We start from the raw sequence: 17,239 nt of genomic DNA on the forward strand, positions 1-17,239 counted from the left end.
AACCAACGGAGACGGATCCATCATAGCAGATGGCAATGCTGCACTAACTGGCAGACATGGAACTCCAAACTCTCTTTAACACTTACAAGACAAAGTTATTAATTTCGCGCACCTAAACTAATTGAGAAATCAAGAAAAGATTTATAAAGATCATTACTTTATACCTTGATGTACGAACTCGTTCGCGATTGACGTAATTCCTTTGATCATTGTGACTACGATGCATTTCCGTTTGATAAACGGTATTTGGACGGTCGTGTGTCGTCGACACATCTTTCTGCACGAATAATTTTATACATCCATGGAACGAAAAAATACTCATCACGCCAGATAGTGTATTGTCATTTGATACGTTAACTAATTCCCATTCGCCTCTCATTGGACATTTCACTGTGATGCGTAGACGGTCTTCCACTCGATCATAATTAGTAACATTGTATATTTCCATCTCTAAATCCCGAAATGAGATATTGCATTGGACCTGTAGTGTTCCTGAGCTTTGGATAGGATTGGCTTCAGTATTATAGACTGGTCGACATCTCTGGAGAGTGTCGGACTGAGTCGGAGTCAATTCTGCACGAATTGGATGCAGAATTGGACTCGGCGTACTCAAATAAGCAAAACTGGAGTTTTGCCAGATTCGGGCGCCCAGAACATTGTTAGGGTCGCCCAGAAACGAGTGTTGAATTTTACTGAAACTGGAAGCCAATTCGGATCCCATGTTCCGGGCGCCCAGATGTGGGTCCGGAAATTCGACATCGTGAATATCGCTTGCTTCGACGCGTGGCAGGGCGGTAGGTGAGTTCCGCCGGAGTCATTTACGGGCGCAGCGCACCGCGAGCGGAGAGTCCGAGGAGCCCGTTTTGTGCAGGCTGGATGTTCTGGTCGCCCAGAACATGGTTCCGGGCGCCTAGAAATGCCCGTTTCTGCAGGGGCACTAGATTGCAGCTGTTTCTCTTGGGGCTTATTTTATCTTCCCAGCAGCCTATAAATAGATGGAAGGTGACCCTGGTGAGCTCTTTTCCTTCCTTCTTCACAGAGAAGTCCCTTTAGCATCTCAAACACTCGGATTTATCTCAATTTGCAGCAAACTTCCATGATCCAGCTTGATGGAGTGCTGATTCTGCAGTTCTTCAGCGACGACCTCCAGTGTTTTGGCTCGTGCGCGACGTAGGAAGGTCGGATTTCGACGAAACTTGGTTTGCTGGATTCTAGACTTCCAGAGGAATCCACGNCAGCGTCGGCGTCGGCGTCGGGAAGCAAGAGGAAGAGAGCGAGAGAGAGAGAGAGAGGGAGGGAAAGAGAGAGAGAGAGAGAGAGAGAGATCGAGAGATCAAGAGAGAGAGAGTTGGGGGGAAGTGGAAGACAGCTCGGGGGGTGTATTCAAATAGAACACGATGAATGGTTCACCGTGTCTGGACACGGTGAACTATTCACCGTGTCCAATACAAAGACCCAGACAGCCAAAAATAGGGTATTAGTATAGGACACGGTGAATGGTTTACCGTGTCTAAACGCAGTGAACAGTTCACCGCGTATTGGACACGGTGAACTATTCACCGTGTTCTGTGTATTATACACACCCAGACTTAGGTGTATATAATACATTAGACACGGTGAATCATTCACCGTGTTTGAATACGGTGAATGGTTCACCGTATTCAACTTAAACACCTGGCTCCAGTCCCGCTTGCCTGGTGCTGACGTGGTGCTTGCATGGCAGGGGCATGCCATTTTTGCAAATAAATTTTGAACAGGCTATTTTTAAACAAAAAATTTGTGAAGGGACTATTTGTAAAAAAAACCCTAAATATATAAATAAAATGGAAGATTCGAAGCAACTCCACGTTTCTTCTACTGTAGTACTGTATCGTTCCTACTATTAATAAATATAAAAACTGTTCGATTTACCTTTCTGTAACTTTTACCCTAACTATATTAAGAATACCTGCACAATGGAGGACAATACAAAGATGGAACTCCACACCGTTTTGTCTAAAAAGGACACAGGAAATTGAAAAAAAAAAATAAAGAGGAAAAAGAAAGAAAAGAAAGAAGAGAAAAACGGGAGAAATTTTGACAAATTGTTTCCATTTAGATTTGAAGAATAGCAAGGAGCGATCTCCATAATTTCTGTAATATCTAGGCCTTTTTTCTTCATGTATTTGTCGTTTTTTTTCCTTAATATTTTTCTTGATGAATCTTTCGTTTCGGTAATCTAAGAAAGGGAACTGATTTTTTTGGGTGGATTTTCTTTTTTCTTTTTTCTTTTTGGGCCTGTTTGGATCGGTTTATTGCTTGCCGATCAGATCCACTTTTATTTTTATTTTTATTTTTATTTTTATTGTTTTTGTTTTGGATGGATCCTGACAAAGATTGGGGTTCCTTGACGGTTGCCAAAGGGCATCTAATTAGGGCTAGGGTTAGGGTTTGGGTTGGAACAATTTGGAGTTGCGGATTAGGTTGTTCTCAGGTAGCTTGGAGATGGGGGGAACATATCGGCTCGGTTAATCTAGGGATCTCAAGGTGTGGGTATTGGGACGGATTTTGTATCATTTTTGTAGGAGTAATTATTATCTTTGATAAAAATTTCATTTGATATTTGTAACTTTTTCCCCCCTTCAGTTTTGACTCTCTTGTATATGAAAAATCAAAATCTAGGCCATGACAAACCATGGATTAGGGTTTGAATGGGATTTATATGTTAGATTTGAACTCAGTTCAAAACTTTCTCTGTTTTCTGCTCAATCTGAATGTTCTCTGAAAAACTTGGCACCAGTCCTTTCCAAAGCTTCCTAATTTATGTCGATTGCTTGGTACATCAATTTTATATTAACATAACTTGAATACAGTAGGTAACCATCATCCTTGTTCCACAATTTAAATGCAGGGCTTAGGGCTTGTTCGTGAATTGTGGAGCATTTTACTTAAAACTCTTAGTGGTTGAATCCAAGCTTGCTTCAGATTTCTGGGACGTTGGCTTGCTTATTGAATGCTTTGGAAGAATTATCATTTGATAATTTTTCCTGAATATAACTTTTTATTGCCAGAAGAAACAAACCATCTATATTTGCTGGATCAGATAGTTTATTTATATTAGTAATTCGGAAGGGACAAGCGCAACAGGGAAATTAAGATCTCCTTCAGAGGTAAGTCTAATCTTATGTTCTAAAATCTTAGAGCACCTGTTATATTACTTTTTGGATTTTCCTTTCCACTCATTTTAGTTTTCCATTGATTTGCTAGTTTATTGATGTGAATAATGATTTCACTTTCCTGTTCATGCTATTGCAACTTACATGTAAAATGCCTGATAGGTTTACTGCTAATATGTGAATAAGTGATTGAGAATAATAAAAATCTTTCATTATTGTTTAGAATGAAATTAAACCTTAATCCAGAATAGATGCAAATTTCATGGCAAAAATAAATGTTTATGCTCCTATATACTTTGCCTTTTATACTCTGATATACTACATCCTAAAACTATCCTAGTAAAAAAATCCTGGTCTTTGGATCTGTTTCTGGCAAATTTATCCAACGATTGGGTGAAAGATACTAACTGATCTTGAATCAGAACATTTGGTGCGAGGTCAATCACTCCATCCGAAACCTCTCTATATCAAATTCTCTAGTACTACCATCTTCTACTGTTTTGATTCATTGTTAGTTTGGTCACTTTCCAGGGATATATTTCTGCTCTATGAATTTCATGGCTTTGTAGCTTGTTTAAAAGAAATATCTAGTCTGCCAATCTCAGGGATTTTGTTGATAGTGTAATATAAGTTACTGCCTTTGTACCTCCTATTCATTTTCGGTAAGTGATGTAATGGCATGAAGGTACAACCAGATAGTTCTTTCAAACCTTAACCAAAGAGATACACATCAATCTGTCTTGAGAGAGTAAGTTTCACCTGCTTTCCATTTCCTGATTTTGATTATTACACTTCCTTTAGCACTCTATTTGTCTCATTTTTCAGGAGACAATTTGGTTCTCCAAGTTGATTGGATTATCCAATATAGGATTGTATACCAAGATATTGAACTAGCCATTACACTATCGAAAGTTGCCAATTACAATATTGACACTCATCAACATGATTATTCTTTATGTAGTTCATGTGGTAATAATACCTCGCTGCTACTCGCTAAGTTTACTTTCAAGTTTCATGCCATAAAAGATCTACTTTTAAGTTTTCATGCCTTGTCAGCTACCATTTTCTCATTGCTTTCTCCATCTCCACTCCATCTTGTTATGGTGATTTCTTGATGTAAGCAACTGTGTCACAAATTCAATTATAAATTGACAAATGGAGCAACGTTTCGGGCTATATGGTTTTCATTCATGTATCATGATACAGCAAGTTCATTTTGAAGGAACTCTTTTTAGTTTGTTGTGTGGATATTATTTGCTGCACACTAAGATGTTAAGATTTGAAGAAAGTTAATAAAGTCTGAGAGGCACAGGGCTTCTCTAATGGCAGCTGAAAGGGAGAAAGCACACACACTCCCGTTTTCTTCACTATGAAGGTGAACTTCTCTGTGCTCACCTTACTCGATTGAACCATGATACTCGCCGTCAGGCTCAAAGTGAAGTGGAAATGTGATGGCTTTGACAAAAATAGGTTCTCACATCGACTGATTGACAAAATGAGCTCTTCTTACCTAGCTAGGTGACTCCTCCATCTATATCAGAGAGTATTCATGTTGATGTAGGAGAAGCTGGAGTCTGAACGCCAACGATTCGAGGCAGCATCATGAGGGTGGAAGAGGCTGAAGCTACTTTGATGCAGATTGATGAAGATATTTCGAGAATGAGGAGCGATGGGATGCGTGGAGACTTTGCTACTTTCCTTTGCAATGCCGTAAGCAGTACTGGACCAAGCTGAAGCAAGTAGAAGGAACCCTCGAAAAGCTATGAAGGGAAAGACCGCATGCATTGGCTGATAACAACTGATTGGTGGGAAAGAGAGGACAAGAGATCCGGCCTAAGAATGGCTGAAAACTGTCTCCGAAGATTGGCACTCCAGATAAGTGATGGGTTGGAGCGTCTTGGGGGATCTACGGAAGGTGAAGTTTGAGAAAGGACTATTTCCCATCTGTCTGTTCTCAGCAGACAAATTCCGCAGGAAATTTTCAAGAGGTCATTTTTCAGTTCAATTTGACAACAGGTCTGAGGATTATGAATCAAGTATGGAGTCAACTTTGAGAATTGTATTTTGGTTGCACGCATTGAGGCAATGCATTTACAAATTCTTGCAAGGTGTATTCAAGAAGCATAGGTTGCTTGTTGGGCGTATGCCTTATGTTTTGAGGCAACTTACTGCTGCAGGGTTTGAAAATCACCTCAGAGGAAAGAATAAATTGAAAAAGATTGAATTTCTAGGCCTCAAACATAACTGTAGCATAGCAACGTATCCTAGGAAAATAACTTGGATTCAATTTTTTAATCTTAGGCTGAATTTGTTTTGGGTGCCCTTTTGCCAAACATCACATGTTTTGAGAGGTGACTGGATGATAGTAGCATTTGTTTGATGTTTTGGTTGAAGCTCTGAAACCAAAACCAAACTGGAAACACTTTGGTTTTGATTTCTGCTGATTGAAAACTAAGACCAGAAACTAAATTGGAACATTTTCCTCTTCGGGTAGAGTGGTCAACAGTAAGAAGGCTTACGTTCAAAGTAGTTAACACTGGCTTTTCCTGTCTACTTTGATTGATATATGGACCATTCATATTGTCCTTTGTATCATATTTTCATCTCTTTGCTATATGGCAATGTTTAAGCTACCTATGTTTTGTTTTACTACTTAAATGTATCAAAATAGTAAGAAACCAGGTTTGTTTTGACTCACCAGTTCTGTCTTAATTTGGAGAGTTTTCCACTGATGTCTTAAAGTATGATATAAAATTGCTGGTTCTAATGAAAACTAGTGAAACTGCTGAAGTTGAAACTTGAGTCTAGGCCTAAACCTGAACTGAGTTGATACTTTTGAACCTTGATAGTAGTTCAGTTAAAGAGAGGTGGTTTTAGAATAAGCTGATAATTACAATTTCAGCAGTTTCCCCACAATATCTCTTTTTATCCCCTTAATCATTAGAAATATTCCTCTTTATTACAATTTTCCTTGAAATCATATAGTTATCCCTCAAACCAAAAATAACATTTGTCCCCAAACTAATACGTCTGAAAGAATAGTTGAGTTCATAGAGACTTTTGTATTTCTAAGCTTTTTGTCCAAAGTGCAGTAACTTATGGATTAATAACTATCCTTTTCTAGATTCTGTAGACCTGTAAATCCTTAACATTATAGATCCTCACACTGATCCTTATTAAGAGAACTAAACATGAAGATTTCCTGGTGATAAATCATTTTGTCGACCACTTGATATTCTAGGTTGACTGCAACATGCTGGACTGTATTCTCTATTTGGCTGGCCAGTGGACCAGTCAATAAGTGATTAGTAGTTAGTGTCATTGTTTTAAGCTAGTTTTGTGAATGTAGTGCCCTGTCATTTCAAACAGAATTTATCAGTGGCCTGTTAGTAGAGTTCTCTTTGTTCAGCAAGTTTTTGCTTCACTAGGAATTAGCAGTTCTAAGTGGATTGTAATATTTAAATTACATGATTATCTGCTGACACATAAAGTTGTTTGTCTGACAATTTGAGTGATTCATTGAAATTGCAGTTAAGATGACAGATATGATAAACAGCAATTCTAAAGCTGCAGAGTTTGCTGCTTTGCATAAGGAATGGGATGAAACATTGTGTCCTATTTGCATGGATCATCCCCATAATGCTGTCCTCCTTATCTGCGCTTCTCATGATAATGGCTGCAGATCTTACATTTGTGATACAAGTTATAGGCATTCTAATTGCCTAGATCGATTCAAAAAATTGAAGTTGAACAATAGAAACAGTTCATCTCAATCGAGCTCTTCCTTGCTTCAGAATTCTGGTGATGGTAGTCTCCCAACCTTGACAAACAACTCAGTTGATACCCATGAAGACCACAATCATGAAGCAAACACACTTTTTAGTTCCTTGGGCTTATCTGGAGAATTGGAAGAAAATAGCAGTAACCAAATAACCAGGAGATCTTCCGAAGTTCAGGGAGAAGGAAGTATATGTGAATCAAACTTTTTGAAGTGTCCCCTTTGCAGAGGAGAAGTGAAAGGTTGGATGATCATCAGCGAAGCAAGGCAGTATCTAGATCAGAAGTCGAGGGCCTGTTCTCGGGAGTCGTGTGCATTCTCAGGCAATTACCGGGAGCTCCGCAGGCATGCGAGACGGGTCCACCCGACAACCCGGCCTGCAGAGGTCGATCCTTCAAGACAACGTGCCTGGCGCCGCCTCGAGCACCAGCGAGAGTATGGTGACATCCTTAGCGCAATCAGGTCCGCAATGCCTGGTGCTATTGTGTTCGGGGACTACATCATCGAGAACGGCGATGGGGGATTGTCAGTTAATGACCGTGACAGCAGCCAGTCGGGCGAAGGCAGCAATGGGCCTTGGTGGACAACATTCTTTCTATTCCATATGATCAACAATAGTCCAATAAGACCGCTAGAAGAGGCAAGAAGCTCGTCTCGGGCTTGGCGAACTCACAGACGATCCGGGCGGCACCGCCATTTATGGGGCGAGAACCTGTTAGGTCTGCAAGATGATGATGATGACGACGATGGTGATGAAGATGATGAGGATGAAGACATGCTCATACCAAGGAGGCGTCGAAGGTTTGTGAGATCGAGGTCCGACGAGGAGCACTCATGATGTACGGAACGGACTTGTAATTAACATCCTTTTTGGCTAGCATGAGGTTCGTTTCATTTCATTTTCTGTGAATTTACGGTGTCATCATACATCGGAAAATGCGATCTGACGAGACTGGCTTGCTCTGTTAAATGTTTATCTTGATAGTTTGAGGCTGTTGCATCACTGGAGCGGAACATGCTGGAGCCTTACTCACAATTTAGATCGGATGGTCCGATGTTTTCGACCTGTTGCAGGTTCACTGTCACCAGAAATTCATCTTGTAGTGTCATTTGTATGAAACTTGGCAATGAAACGTTAGCTTGGGAGTCTGTGGGTTTTTATGTTAATTATATTTAGGCATTCCAAAAAGGCACTAAACTGCCAAATGTGGCACATGCTAGTTATGGTCAAATTTGTTCAGTCGGCCTTCATGATGTGTACAGACAGACCTGTTACAAGTGTAGTATATTTCTGCTACTTCAGCAGTTACTTCTGTGTTTCTCCAGTGTTTTTCTTTCTTGTGTGCTTATACTTTGTATTTTGAAAGGCGGAAATTTTGCGAGAGAATATTTCTGTTATTAACGCAGTATCACTATTTCATGGCAATTCACCTATGGGTTGAGAGGCTTGCTTTGGTTTTGGCAGGTCCTGAAACCCCGTTAAAATGTGATACGGCCCTGTTTGTTTAACCAGCTTTTTATTATTTATGAACATGAAATGAGGGGTGTCAGTTGATTCTCTAAACCCATGTTCTAATAAAATGCAACAATAATTGCCTGAACTTTGTGAATCTTGTTTTTGTTTAGCAAGCTGAGGAATAATCCAGATGAAAATTGTAAGGATTAAGAAAGGAGCCGTGGCTAGGGGTGGAAACGAGCCGAGCTCTAGCGAGCTTGCTCAAGCTAGCCTAACTTCGAGTCGAGCGAGCTCGAGCCCTAAATGAGCTGCTTGAAATTATTAACATCATACAATCTATACTTTAATTTTTATAAAATATTATCTAAAATTTGATATAAAAAATATTTAATAGTTTAACATATAAAATAAATGCATGAAATACGATATAATAATACTAAAAAAATTGGGAAAAGCGACTTTGTGAGGAAGTGAAAAAGAGAGAAAGAGAGCAATTAGAGTAGGATTTTGCTGGTTTGATTTTGTTGGCCCAATAATCTAAATTCTATATACATATAATTAAAATACATAATATATATTATTTTATATAATTAAAATATATATTATATATAATTATATATATATGTATATATATAGAGTTTTGCTACTATATATACTTTTATGAGTATAAACGCCTTTATACTCATAAGTTTTCGACCGTTAGATCTATTTTTTTGACCATTTTCATATGTTAAATCATACTATTCAACGAACCACCCACTCAATCTTAGGGGACCACTATCATTGTAATTGCACATCAAACGGCTAAAAATTTATAAGTATAAAGGGATTTATACTTATAAAAGTATAGTAGTCCGAGCATAGATATATAGAATTAGGCTACTATACTATTAATAGCACAAACCGTTTACTATTAAGTTTTCGGCCCTTGGATGAAAGGATGTGCGGTTAGGATGATAGTAGCCCCCTAGGATTGAGTGGGTGGCTAGTTGAATATTATGATCTAACGGATGAAAATGGTTAAAGGGATAGATCTATCAGCAGAAAACTCGATAGCACCAAATGTTTGGTACTATCGATAGTATAATAGTCGGACTCTATATATATATATATATATATAGAGGCAGATCTAACGGCAAAAAACTCAATATACAAAGCGCTTAGCACTATAGATAGTATAGATAGTATAGTAGCTGGACTATATATATAGAGAGAGAGAGTCCGACTACTATATTATCGATAGTACTAAATGCTTGGTACTATCGAATTTTGTGCCATTAGATTATATTATTCAACTAACCACCCATTCAACCCTAAAGGATCACTGTCATTCTAACCCCACATTCCTTCATCCAAAGGTCGAAACCTAATAGTAAGTGGTTGGTATTATTAATAGTATAGCAGACTATATATATATATATATATATATAGCAGGGCTGCTGTGCTCTCAAGAGCACGGAGGCCTCCGTGCGCCTGAGCCGTTTTCGATGATGGAGTTTCCGAATCGATGATCGGCTCCGTTAAACTTGATCTAGCGTATTTGAAGTTTCTAGAAAATAATTTTTGCGATTTTTCGATATCATTTACCTAGCAATCGAAAGGATTCAAAATCAATAATTTTTAACGGCTGAAAATAAAAATCCTATAAAAAGTGGTGATATAGCACTAAAATTTTCGATCAGAAATATAGATCTTGTTGTAGATAGTATAAAGAATTTTCTATCAAAATTTCATCTGATTTGAATACTTCTACACCGTTAAACTTGAAAACGGCAGATATCAACCATTAAAAATTATGGATTTTGAATCCTTTCGATCACTAGGTAAATGATATCAAAAAATCGCAAAAATTATTTTCTAGAAACTTCAAATGCGCTAGATCAAGTCTAACGGAGCCGATCATCGATTCGAAAATTCCATCAACGAAAACGGCTCAGGAGCACGGAGGCCTCCGTGCTCCTGAGAGCACAGCAGCCCTGCTCTATATATATATATAGAGTTTTGCTAGAATACTATCGGTGGTAAACGGCTCGGTTTACTACTGATTTGTTTTCGATGATAGAGCTTCCAAATTGATGATCGGCACCGTTAAACATGATCTAAGCTATTTAAACTATTTGGAAATCAAATTTCACACATTTTCGATATTGTTCTCTTGTCCATCAAGTGAACAGAAAAATAAATTGCTAGAAATGAATATCCTTCAAAAAGTGATGATACAATTTTTATATTTGAGATCTAGAGTCTAGATCTTATTTTAAATTGTTTTAAGAATTTTTTAACAAAAAATTAGTTGATTTGAACTCTTCTATACCGTTAAATGAGCAAACGCACCATATCAGCCAATAAAATTATAGATTTTGTGACCCTTTGATCGTTCAGTTAGTGATGCCAAAAACTCATGAAATTTGATTTCTAGATAATTTAAATGGTCTAGATCATGTTCAACGGTGCCGATCGTCGATTTGGAAGCTCTATCATAAAAAACAAATCGGTAGTAAACCAAGCAGTTTACTACCAATAGTAGCCCGGTCAATCTCTCTCTCTCTCTCTCTCTCTCTCTCTCTCTCTCTCTATATATATATATATATATATATATATATAGAGTAGGACTTGTGTGCTATTAGGAGCACTGAGACTTCCGTGCTCCTAAATCATTTTCGATTATGGGACTTTCGAATCGACGATCGGCTCCGTTAGACTTGATCTAGTGTATTTGAACTATCTAGAAAATAATTTTTGTGTTTTTTCGATATCAGTTACCTAGTGATCGAAATGATTCAAAATCAACGATTGAAAACAAAAATCTCACAAAAAGTTATAATATAACACTAAAATTTTCGATCAAAGATATTGATCTTGTTATAGATAGCATAAAGAATTTTCTATCAAAATTTTACTTGATTTGAATACTTTTACACCGTTAAACTTGCAAACGGCATATATCAACCATTAAGAATTGTTGATTTTGAATCCTTTCGATCACTAAGTAAATGATATTGAAAAACCGCAAAAATTATTTTCTAGATAGTTCAAATACGCTAGATCATGTCTAATGGAGCCGATCGTCGATTCAAAAATCCCATCATCGAAAACGACTTAGGAGCACGGAGGCCTTCGTGCTCCTAATAGCATATAAAACCTACTCTATATATATATATCAAGTTGAGCTAGAAAACTATTGATAGCAAACGGGCTCTGTTGCCACCCATTTGTTTTCGATGATAGAGCCTCCAAATCGACGATCGGCACCGTTGAACATGATCTATGCCACTTGAAGTATTTAGAAATTAAATTTCATACATTTTCGACATTGTTCTCTTATCCATCGAGTGGACACAAAAATGAACGGTTAAAAATGAATATTCTTTAAAAAATGATGATAGGAGTCTTGTAATCAAGATCAAGAGTATAGATCTTGTTTTAAATAGTTTAAAGAATTTTCTAACAAAAATTCAATTGATTTGGATATCTTTACATCGTTAAACGAAAAAACGCCTCATATCGACCATTAAAATTATAAAATTTGAAACCCTTTGATCATTAGGCAAATGATGTCAAAAAGATTTGAAATTTGATTTCTAAACACTTCAAGTGGTATAGAACATGTTCAACGGTGTCGATCGTCGATTTGGAGGCTCTATGATCGAAAACAAATGGGTGGCAACGGAGCCCGTTTGCTATCGATAGTATTCCAGCTCAACTCTGTATATATATATATATATATATATATATATATAATTCTATATAGTCCGGCTACTATACTATTGATAGTACCAAGCCTTTGGTACTATTGAGTTTTCTACCGTTAGATCTACCCTCTGATCATTTCCACCCGTTAGATTATACTATTAAACCAACCACCTACTCAACCCTAGGGGACCACTATCATCCTAACCGCACATCCTTTCATCCAACGGCCAAAAACTCAATAGTACCAAGAGCTTGGTACTATTGATAGTATAGTAGCATAATTCTATATAAAATACATAATATATATTATTATAGAGAGAGAGATGGGATGAGGACTGGAGACAGAGAGGGGAGGGAGAGAGATGGAAGATAAGAGGGGGAGCAGGAAGGAGAGAATGCCATGCAAGATCATACCTTAGGAGAGGTACGGAGTGACGGAAGAGTGATTCAGTGAGAAGGAGACCGGCAGAGGCCGAGACTCGAGGAGGAGGAGAGATTCATTGAGGACAGCGGGAGAGAGAGGAGTTTGAGCTAAGCATATAAGTAAACCGGCTCTGTTGCCACCATTTTATTTTCGCATCTGACGAGATCATTTAATCGCGTCACGGCCCACCATGGACTGATCTATACACTTGAAGTATCCAAGAAACTAATTCAAATCTTTCAAACATTACCATAATGATCAACGGGTCCGTTTGCCACATTTGTTTTCATGATGGAGTCTCCAAATCGACGATCGGCACGACTTGACATGATCTATACCCCTTATGAAGGTTTGAAATCAATTTCTAACATTTTTTATATTGTTCTCTTTATCATGAGTAACACAAACATGAAACTGGCTGAAATGAAATTCTTTAAAAAATGTGTATGGTCTTGTAATCAAGATCAATAGGTATAGATCTTTATTTTAAATGTTGTAACAAATTTTTAACAAAATTCAATTGATTTGCGTATATTTTATGCCGTTAAACGACGAAAGTTTATGACTCATTAATTAAATTACAACAATTTGAAACTTTGATATTAGGCAAATGATGTAAAATTTAATTTGATTTTTTCTAAACACTTCAGTGGATATAGATCATGTTAACGAATGCCGACCGTCGATTTAGAGGCTCCATCATCGAAAACAAAGTGGTGGCAAGGAAGCCCATTTTGCTCATACGTATAGTATTCATTAGACTCACTATATAATATATTATATAGTATAGTATATATTATATAGAGTATATATATATTCGAGAGGAAGAGAGAGAGAGAGAGAGAGAGAGAGAGCAGGGCTCTGTCTCTCAGTTGGCACGGAGCCTCCGTGCTCGGAGCGTTTTCGATGATGGATTTTCGAATCGACGATCGGTCGTTAGAATGATCATAGACGACTTTGAAGTTTTAGAAATATAATTTTTGCGAGTTTGATATATTTGCGTTAGTGATCGAAAGGGATTCAAAATCCAAATTTTTTAATGGTTGATATTTGCCGTTTTCAAGTTTTAACGGGCTTAGAGTTTCAAAAGTCAGATTAAATTTTGACAGCAATTCTTTATTTATCTACAAAAAATTAATATTTACTGATCGAAAAATTTTAGTGCTATATCACCACTTTTTATAGGATTTTTATTTTCAGCCGTTAAAAATTATTGATTTTGAATTCTTTCGATTGCTAAATAAATGATATCGAAAAATCGCAAAAATTATTTTCTAAAAACTTCAAATACGCTAGATCAAGTTTAACGGAGCCGATCGTCGATTTGAAAATTCCATCATCGAGAACGGCTCAGGAGCCGGAGATCACAGCAGTCCTGCTCTCTCTCTCTCTCTCTCTCTCTCTCTCTCTCTCTCTCTCTCTCTCTCTATATATATATATATATATATATATATATATATATATATATATATATATCGAGCTTAATTCGAGCTTTTCGAGCTTAATTCGAGCGAGCCGAGTAATACTCAAGCTCGGCTTGAAATTAATTTCGAGCCTAAATTTAGATTCAAGCTTGCTTGAAATTAATTCGATCCGAACTCGAGCGAGCCGAACGCGAGTCGAACACGAGCTGGCTCGCTCATTTGCCAGCCCTAGCCGTGGCTTCGCTAAACTCGGCTTTGGGTCTAGATTTAGTCAGAGTTTGTGAACCTCTGTCTGCAGTAATCACAGATCTCTCGTTTGCCAAACAACTCAGTTAGCTTAGGATAGCATAACCAATCCAAACATTGGGCCGTCTAATCGATTTACCATCGTAGTTCTTCTTTTTGTTTTCTTCTTCGAGGAATAATATTGTTATAGGTGGACCGCATCGTTTTGTTTTATTTCACGCAAATAGCAACTTTACCCAAGTTGTACAGAAACTTCTAATACACAATTATGTTTCAAATGTATTTTTGTATGCATGCAAATTCATTTTAGGGGTTGCATATAGACTTCTTTTTTTTCTTTTTTTTTTTGAGACTTAGCCGTACGCAGATTTCCAGTAAGAACTAAATTATTATAAGATTTGCTTCTAAATTAAATCTTGGTATAATAAAAGAAGGGAAAAATGGCGTCAACCCTAATAAGGCCTCTCCACATAAGAATTCTGTCCAGCAATATATTAAGACTAGGTATCAATCAATGATGCAGGAACACCAAGATTAAATTGAAACAGCACCTCCTCAACAGTGCTCAATTACTTAGAAACACTTAGGGCATGTTTGATTCGTCCTTTTTTCACCCTAAAATCGGAATCAGAATGGACGAATCTGTTTGTCCGTGTTTGGTATGCGGAATTCCAATTTCGATTTCAATTCCCGGGTGAATGAAAATCTCCCGAATTATCCATTTTTCCAATCCGGCCTAGGAATTATTGGTGCAAGATCTGGGTGTAATTAAAGGAAAGAAACTGCTTTCATATCTTCTTCTTTATGTGCTCTGAATCAGTAATTTTCTATTCTCTTTCGAGCACGAATCTTCTTTAGTTGCTTCCACTATGTAAAAGTCGGCCTTAAGTCTAAGCACAATAAGTTTCACCTTTTTATCCCCGGGCACATCTTTGTATTTAAAGATGCGCTCGATCTTGTCAGTCCAGTCGATAAAGTCTTCTAAGTTTTAGGCCTCCAAAATATTCAGGAAGGCCTTTCTTGATGTTGAAATTCTTCCATCAATTGACTCAATCCACTTGACCCAATTGCACTGGTAGTTCTCTCGATGCAGCACGGTCGTGGAAAGGGTTCTCAAAGCTAGAAGACTTTGAATCATGGTTGTAATAAACATGGCTCTAATTTTGGACTCGAGCAAGACGTTCAGTCAATGTCTTAATCTGCATTCTCAAATTTTTGATCTCAATATCACGAAGATCCCGCTCTCTTCCGGGTGGTCTACGAGGAAGATCATTATCATTCTAGTTGTCAGGAATATGAATACTTGCATTCCAATTCTAGTTTGCAGCATTCTATATTCATTTTTGACCTCCAGCCATGATACATGTCTAATAAACACTTCCAAAGGCTTCAAGACTATGTTGCACTATTGACTAAGAAACTCTTCCAAAGGCTTTGAGACTATGTTGCACTATTTAAGACTAACTTCTCAAAATAATATAACTTGCTCTTAAATGATGCAACATAGTTTTAAATAGTATAACTTTTTTTTTAGTGCAATTTAGCCTCAAATGATACAACTTAGTCTCAAACGGTGCAACTTGCTCTTCATCCCGTCAAACGCATCATGCACCCTTCCTCCCATGGTGGAGGACAAAGATCAACCCCGGGTGGAGGTCACACATATCAAACCCGAGGAAGAGAAAGGTCGGCCCCATGCTTCGGCAAAGGGAGCGATGTGGGGGAGGAAAGGGAGGAGGGTTGCGTTGTCATCGTTTTGAAACTGCACCACCGCCGATAAGCAGTGGGAGAGAAAGAGGAGGGAAAATTAAGAGGAGAAGAGAGTAGGAATTGGTGGAAGAGGAGGGAGACTAACACTAGCGAGAAAGAAAAGAGAAAGAGAAATGAATGCAATTTGGTCAGTTTATTAAAAAATTAGACCATATTTGCAAAAATAAAAAATGTGTCCTATTTTTGCAAAAATTAAGAACTAATAGATTTTTTTTATGCAAATGGGTCATTTTGAACTTAATGACTCAATATTGAAAATTTTAAAATTATACTTACAATATTATTTTGAGTGAGTACTATTTGATTAGAGAACAAAAATTTGTATCATTTTTTTATCCCATTCAACTTTAAACTTTGAATTAAAACAAAAAATTATTTGGGCAAGCAACCTTGCAATCTCTCTCTCTCTTTGCTAACTCTCTCTGAATTTTCACTGAACTTGTCTACAAAACGTGCCCAAATCCTTTATATGTTGTAGCCAGACCATTCGATTCTACTATAAGCTTGCCCTCTTATCTCTCTGCTCTCATTTCTCTATATGTCTGACACGTTCCTATCTATTTATCTCTGTCCTCTTTCTTTTTCATGACATCTCAACAGTAGAAAGGCACAATCGCTATCGGTCATAGCTCATCTTCACAGCCCCTGCTAGTAATAAATTATCTGACATCTGGATAGAGTTGTGTCCGATTTTCCAACAATCCACATCGATTTGCTCTCTGACCTAAATTCTTCTGTCTATCTTTTTATATATTTAATTATGATAACTTTTAAAATTATGTTTCACAATGTTTTTTTTGAGAATAATGTTTCGCAATGTTGACTCTATTATTGTTTCAATTATCTTCGTCTACTTTTTGCGCTGCTTTTTCGCTATTCCAAACTTTTCTCTCCTCCAATCTGTCTAGCATCGCCAATTTCACACCTACCTTTCGTGCTGAAACTTGGAAGACTTAGAGAAAGCAACGTTCAGCGGAGGATTGAAGAACAAAAGTCAACTGAAAATGCAGTCTGGATAATCACTTGTCTATATTATTCCATATATTTTTCTATATTATGAGCTTCATGTGCTGGATGTAGCCCATGTCACGCTCCAAACCCGAGGCGTAACAGACGCCGCATACCTGCTAAACTAGCAAATATGCAAGGCTACAGAATCAAACGGAAGCTAGCAAAAAGATGATTACCAAATTTTTCACTAAATCCAAAGAATCATAGAATGAGACTAAGAAATTGAATTTTAACTAAAATCAAATAGAATTCTAACATCTATAGAACTAAAGTTTACTACGA

General features: G+C 37.4%; 1 protein-coding gene across 6 annotated transcripts; it reads left to right on the plus strand.

Moving 5' to 3' along the window:
* LOC109707285 lies at positions 1,947 to 8,252 on the plus strand. Of its 6 annotated transcripts, XM_020228444.1 has the most exons (6): positions 1,947 to 2,135; positions 2,891 to 3,149; positions 4,468 to 4,625; positions 4,717 to 5,191; positions 6,687 to 7,817; positions 7,919 to 8,252. In XM_020228444.1, exons 4-5 carry the CDS (start codon positions 5,038 to 5,040, stop codon positions 7,769 to 7,771), a joined length of 1,239 nt encoding a protein of 412 aa, XP_020084033.1. In that variant the 5' UTR covers positions 1,947 to 2,135; positions 2,891 to 3,149; positions 4,468 to 4,625; positions 4,717 to 5,037; the 3' UTR covers positions 7,772 to 7,817; positions 7,919 to 8,252. The 6 variants fall into 6 exon arrangements, with proteins under 6 accessions (XP_020084033.1, XP_020084035.1, XP_020084037.1 ...); XM_020228446.1 differs by lacking the exon at positions 4,468 to 4,625; XM_020228447.1 differs by lacking the exon at positions 1,947 to 2,135 and adding an exon at positions 2,142 to 2,526 and having other exon boundaries at positions 4,468 to 5,191.

This window comes from Ananas comosus, linkage group 3 (assembly GCF_001540865.1).
Source record: "Ananas comosus cultivar F153 linkage group 3, ASM154086v1, whole genome shotgun sequence".
NCBI classification, from domain to species: Eukaryota; Viridiplantae; Streptophyta; class Magnoliopsida; order Poales; family Bromeliaceae; genus Ananas; species Ananas comosus.

What these genes read in the sequence shown, in the direction of transcription:
- LOC109707285 (XM_020228444.1), top strand. Translation starts at nt 5,038, where the DNA reads ATGGGTTGGAGCGTCTTGGGGGATCTACGGAAGGTGAAGTTTGAGAAA. An exon ending in GTCTGAGGATTATGAATCAA is followed by an intron (nt 5,192 to 6,686) that starts GTATGGAGTCAA and finishes TTGAAATTGCAG; the next exon opens with TTAAGATGACAGATATGATA.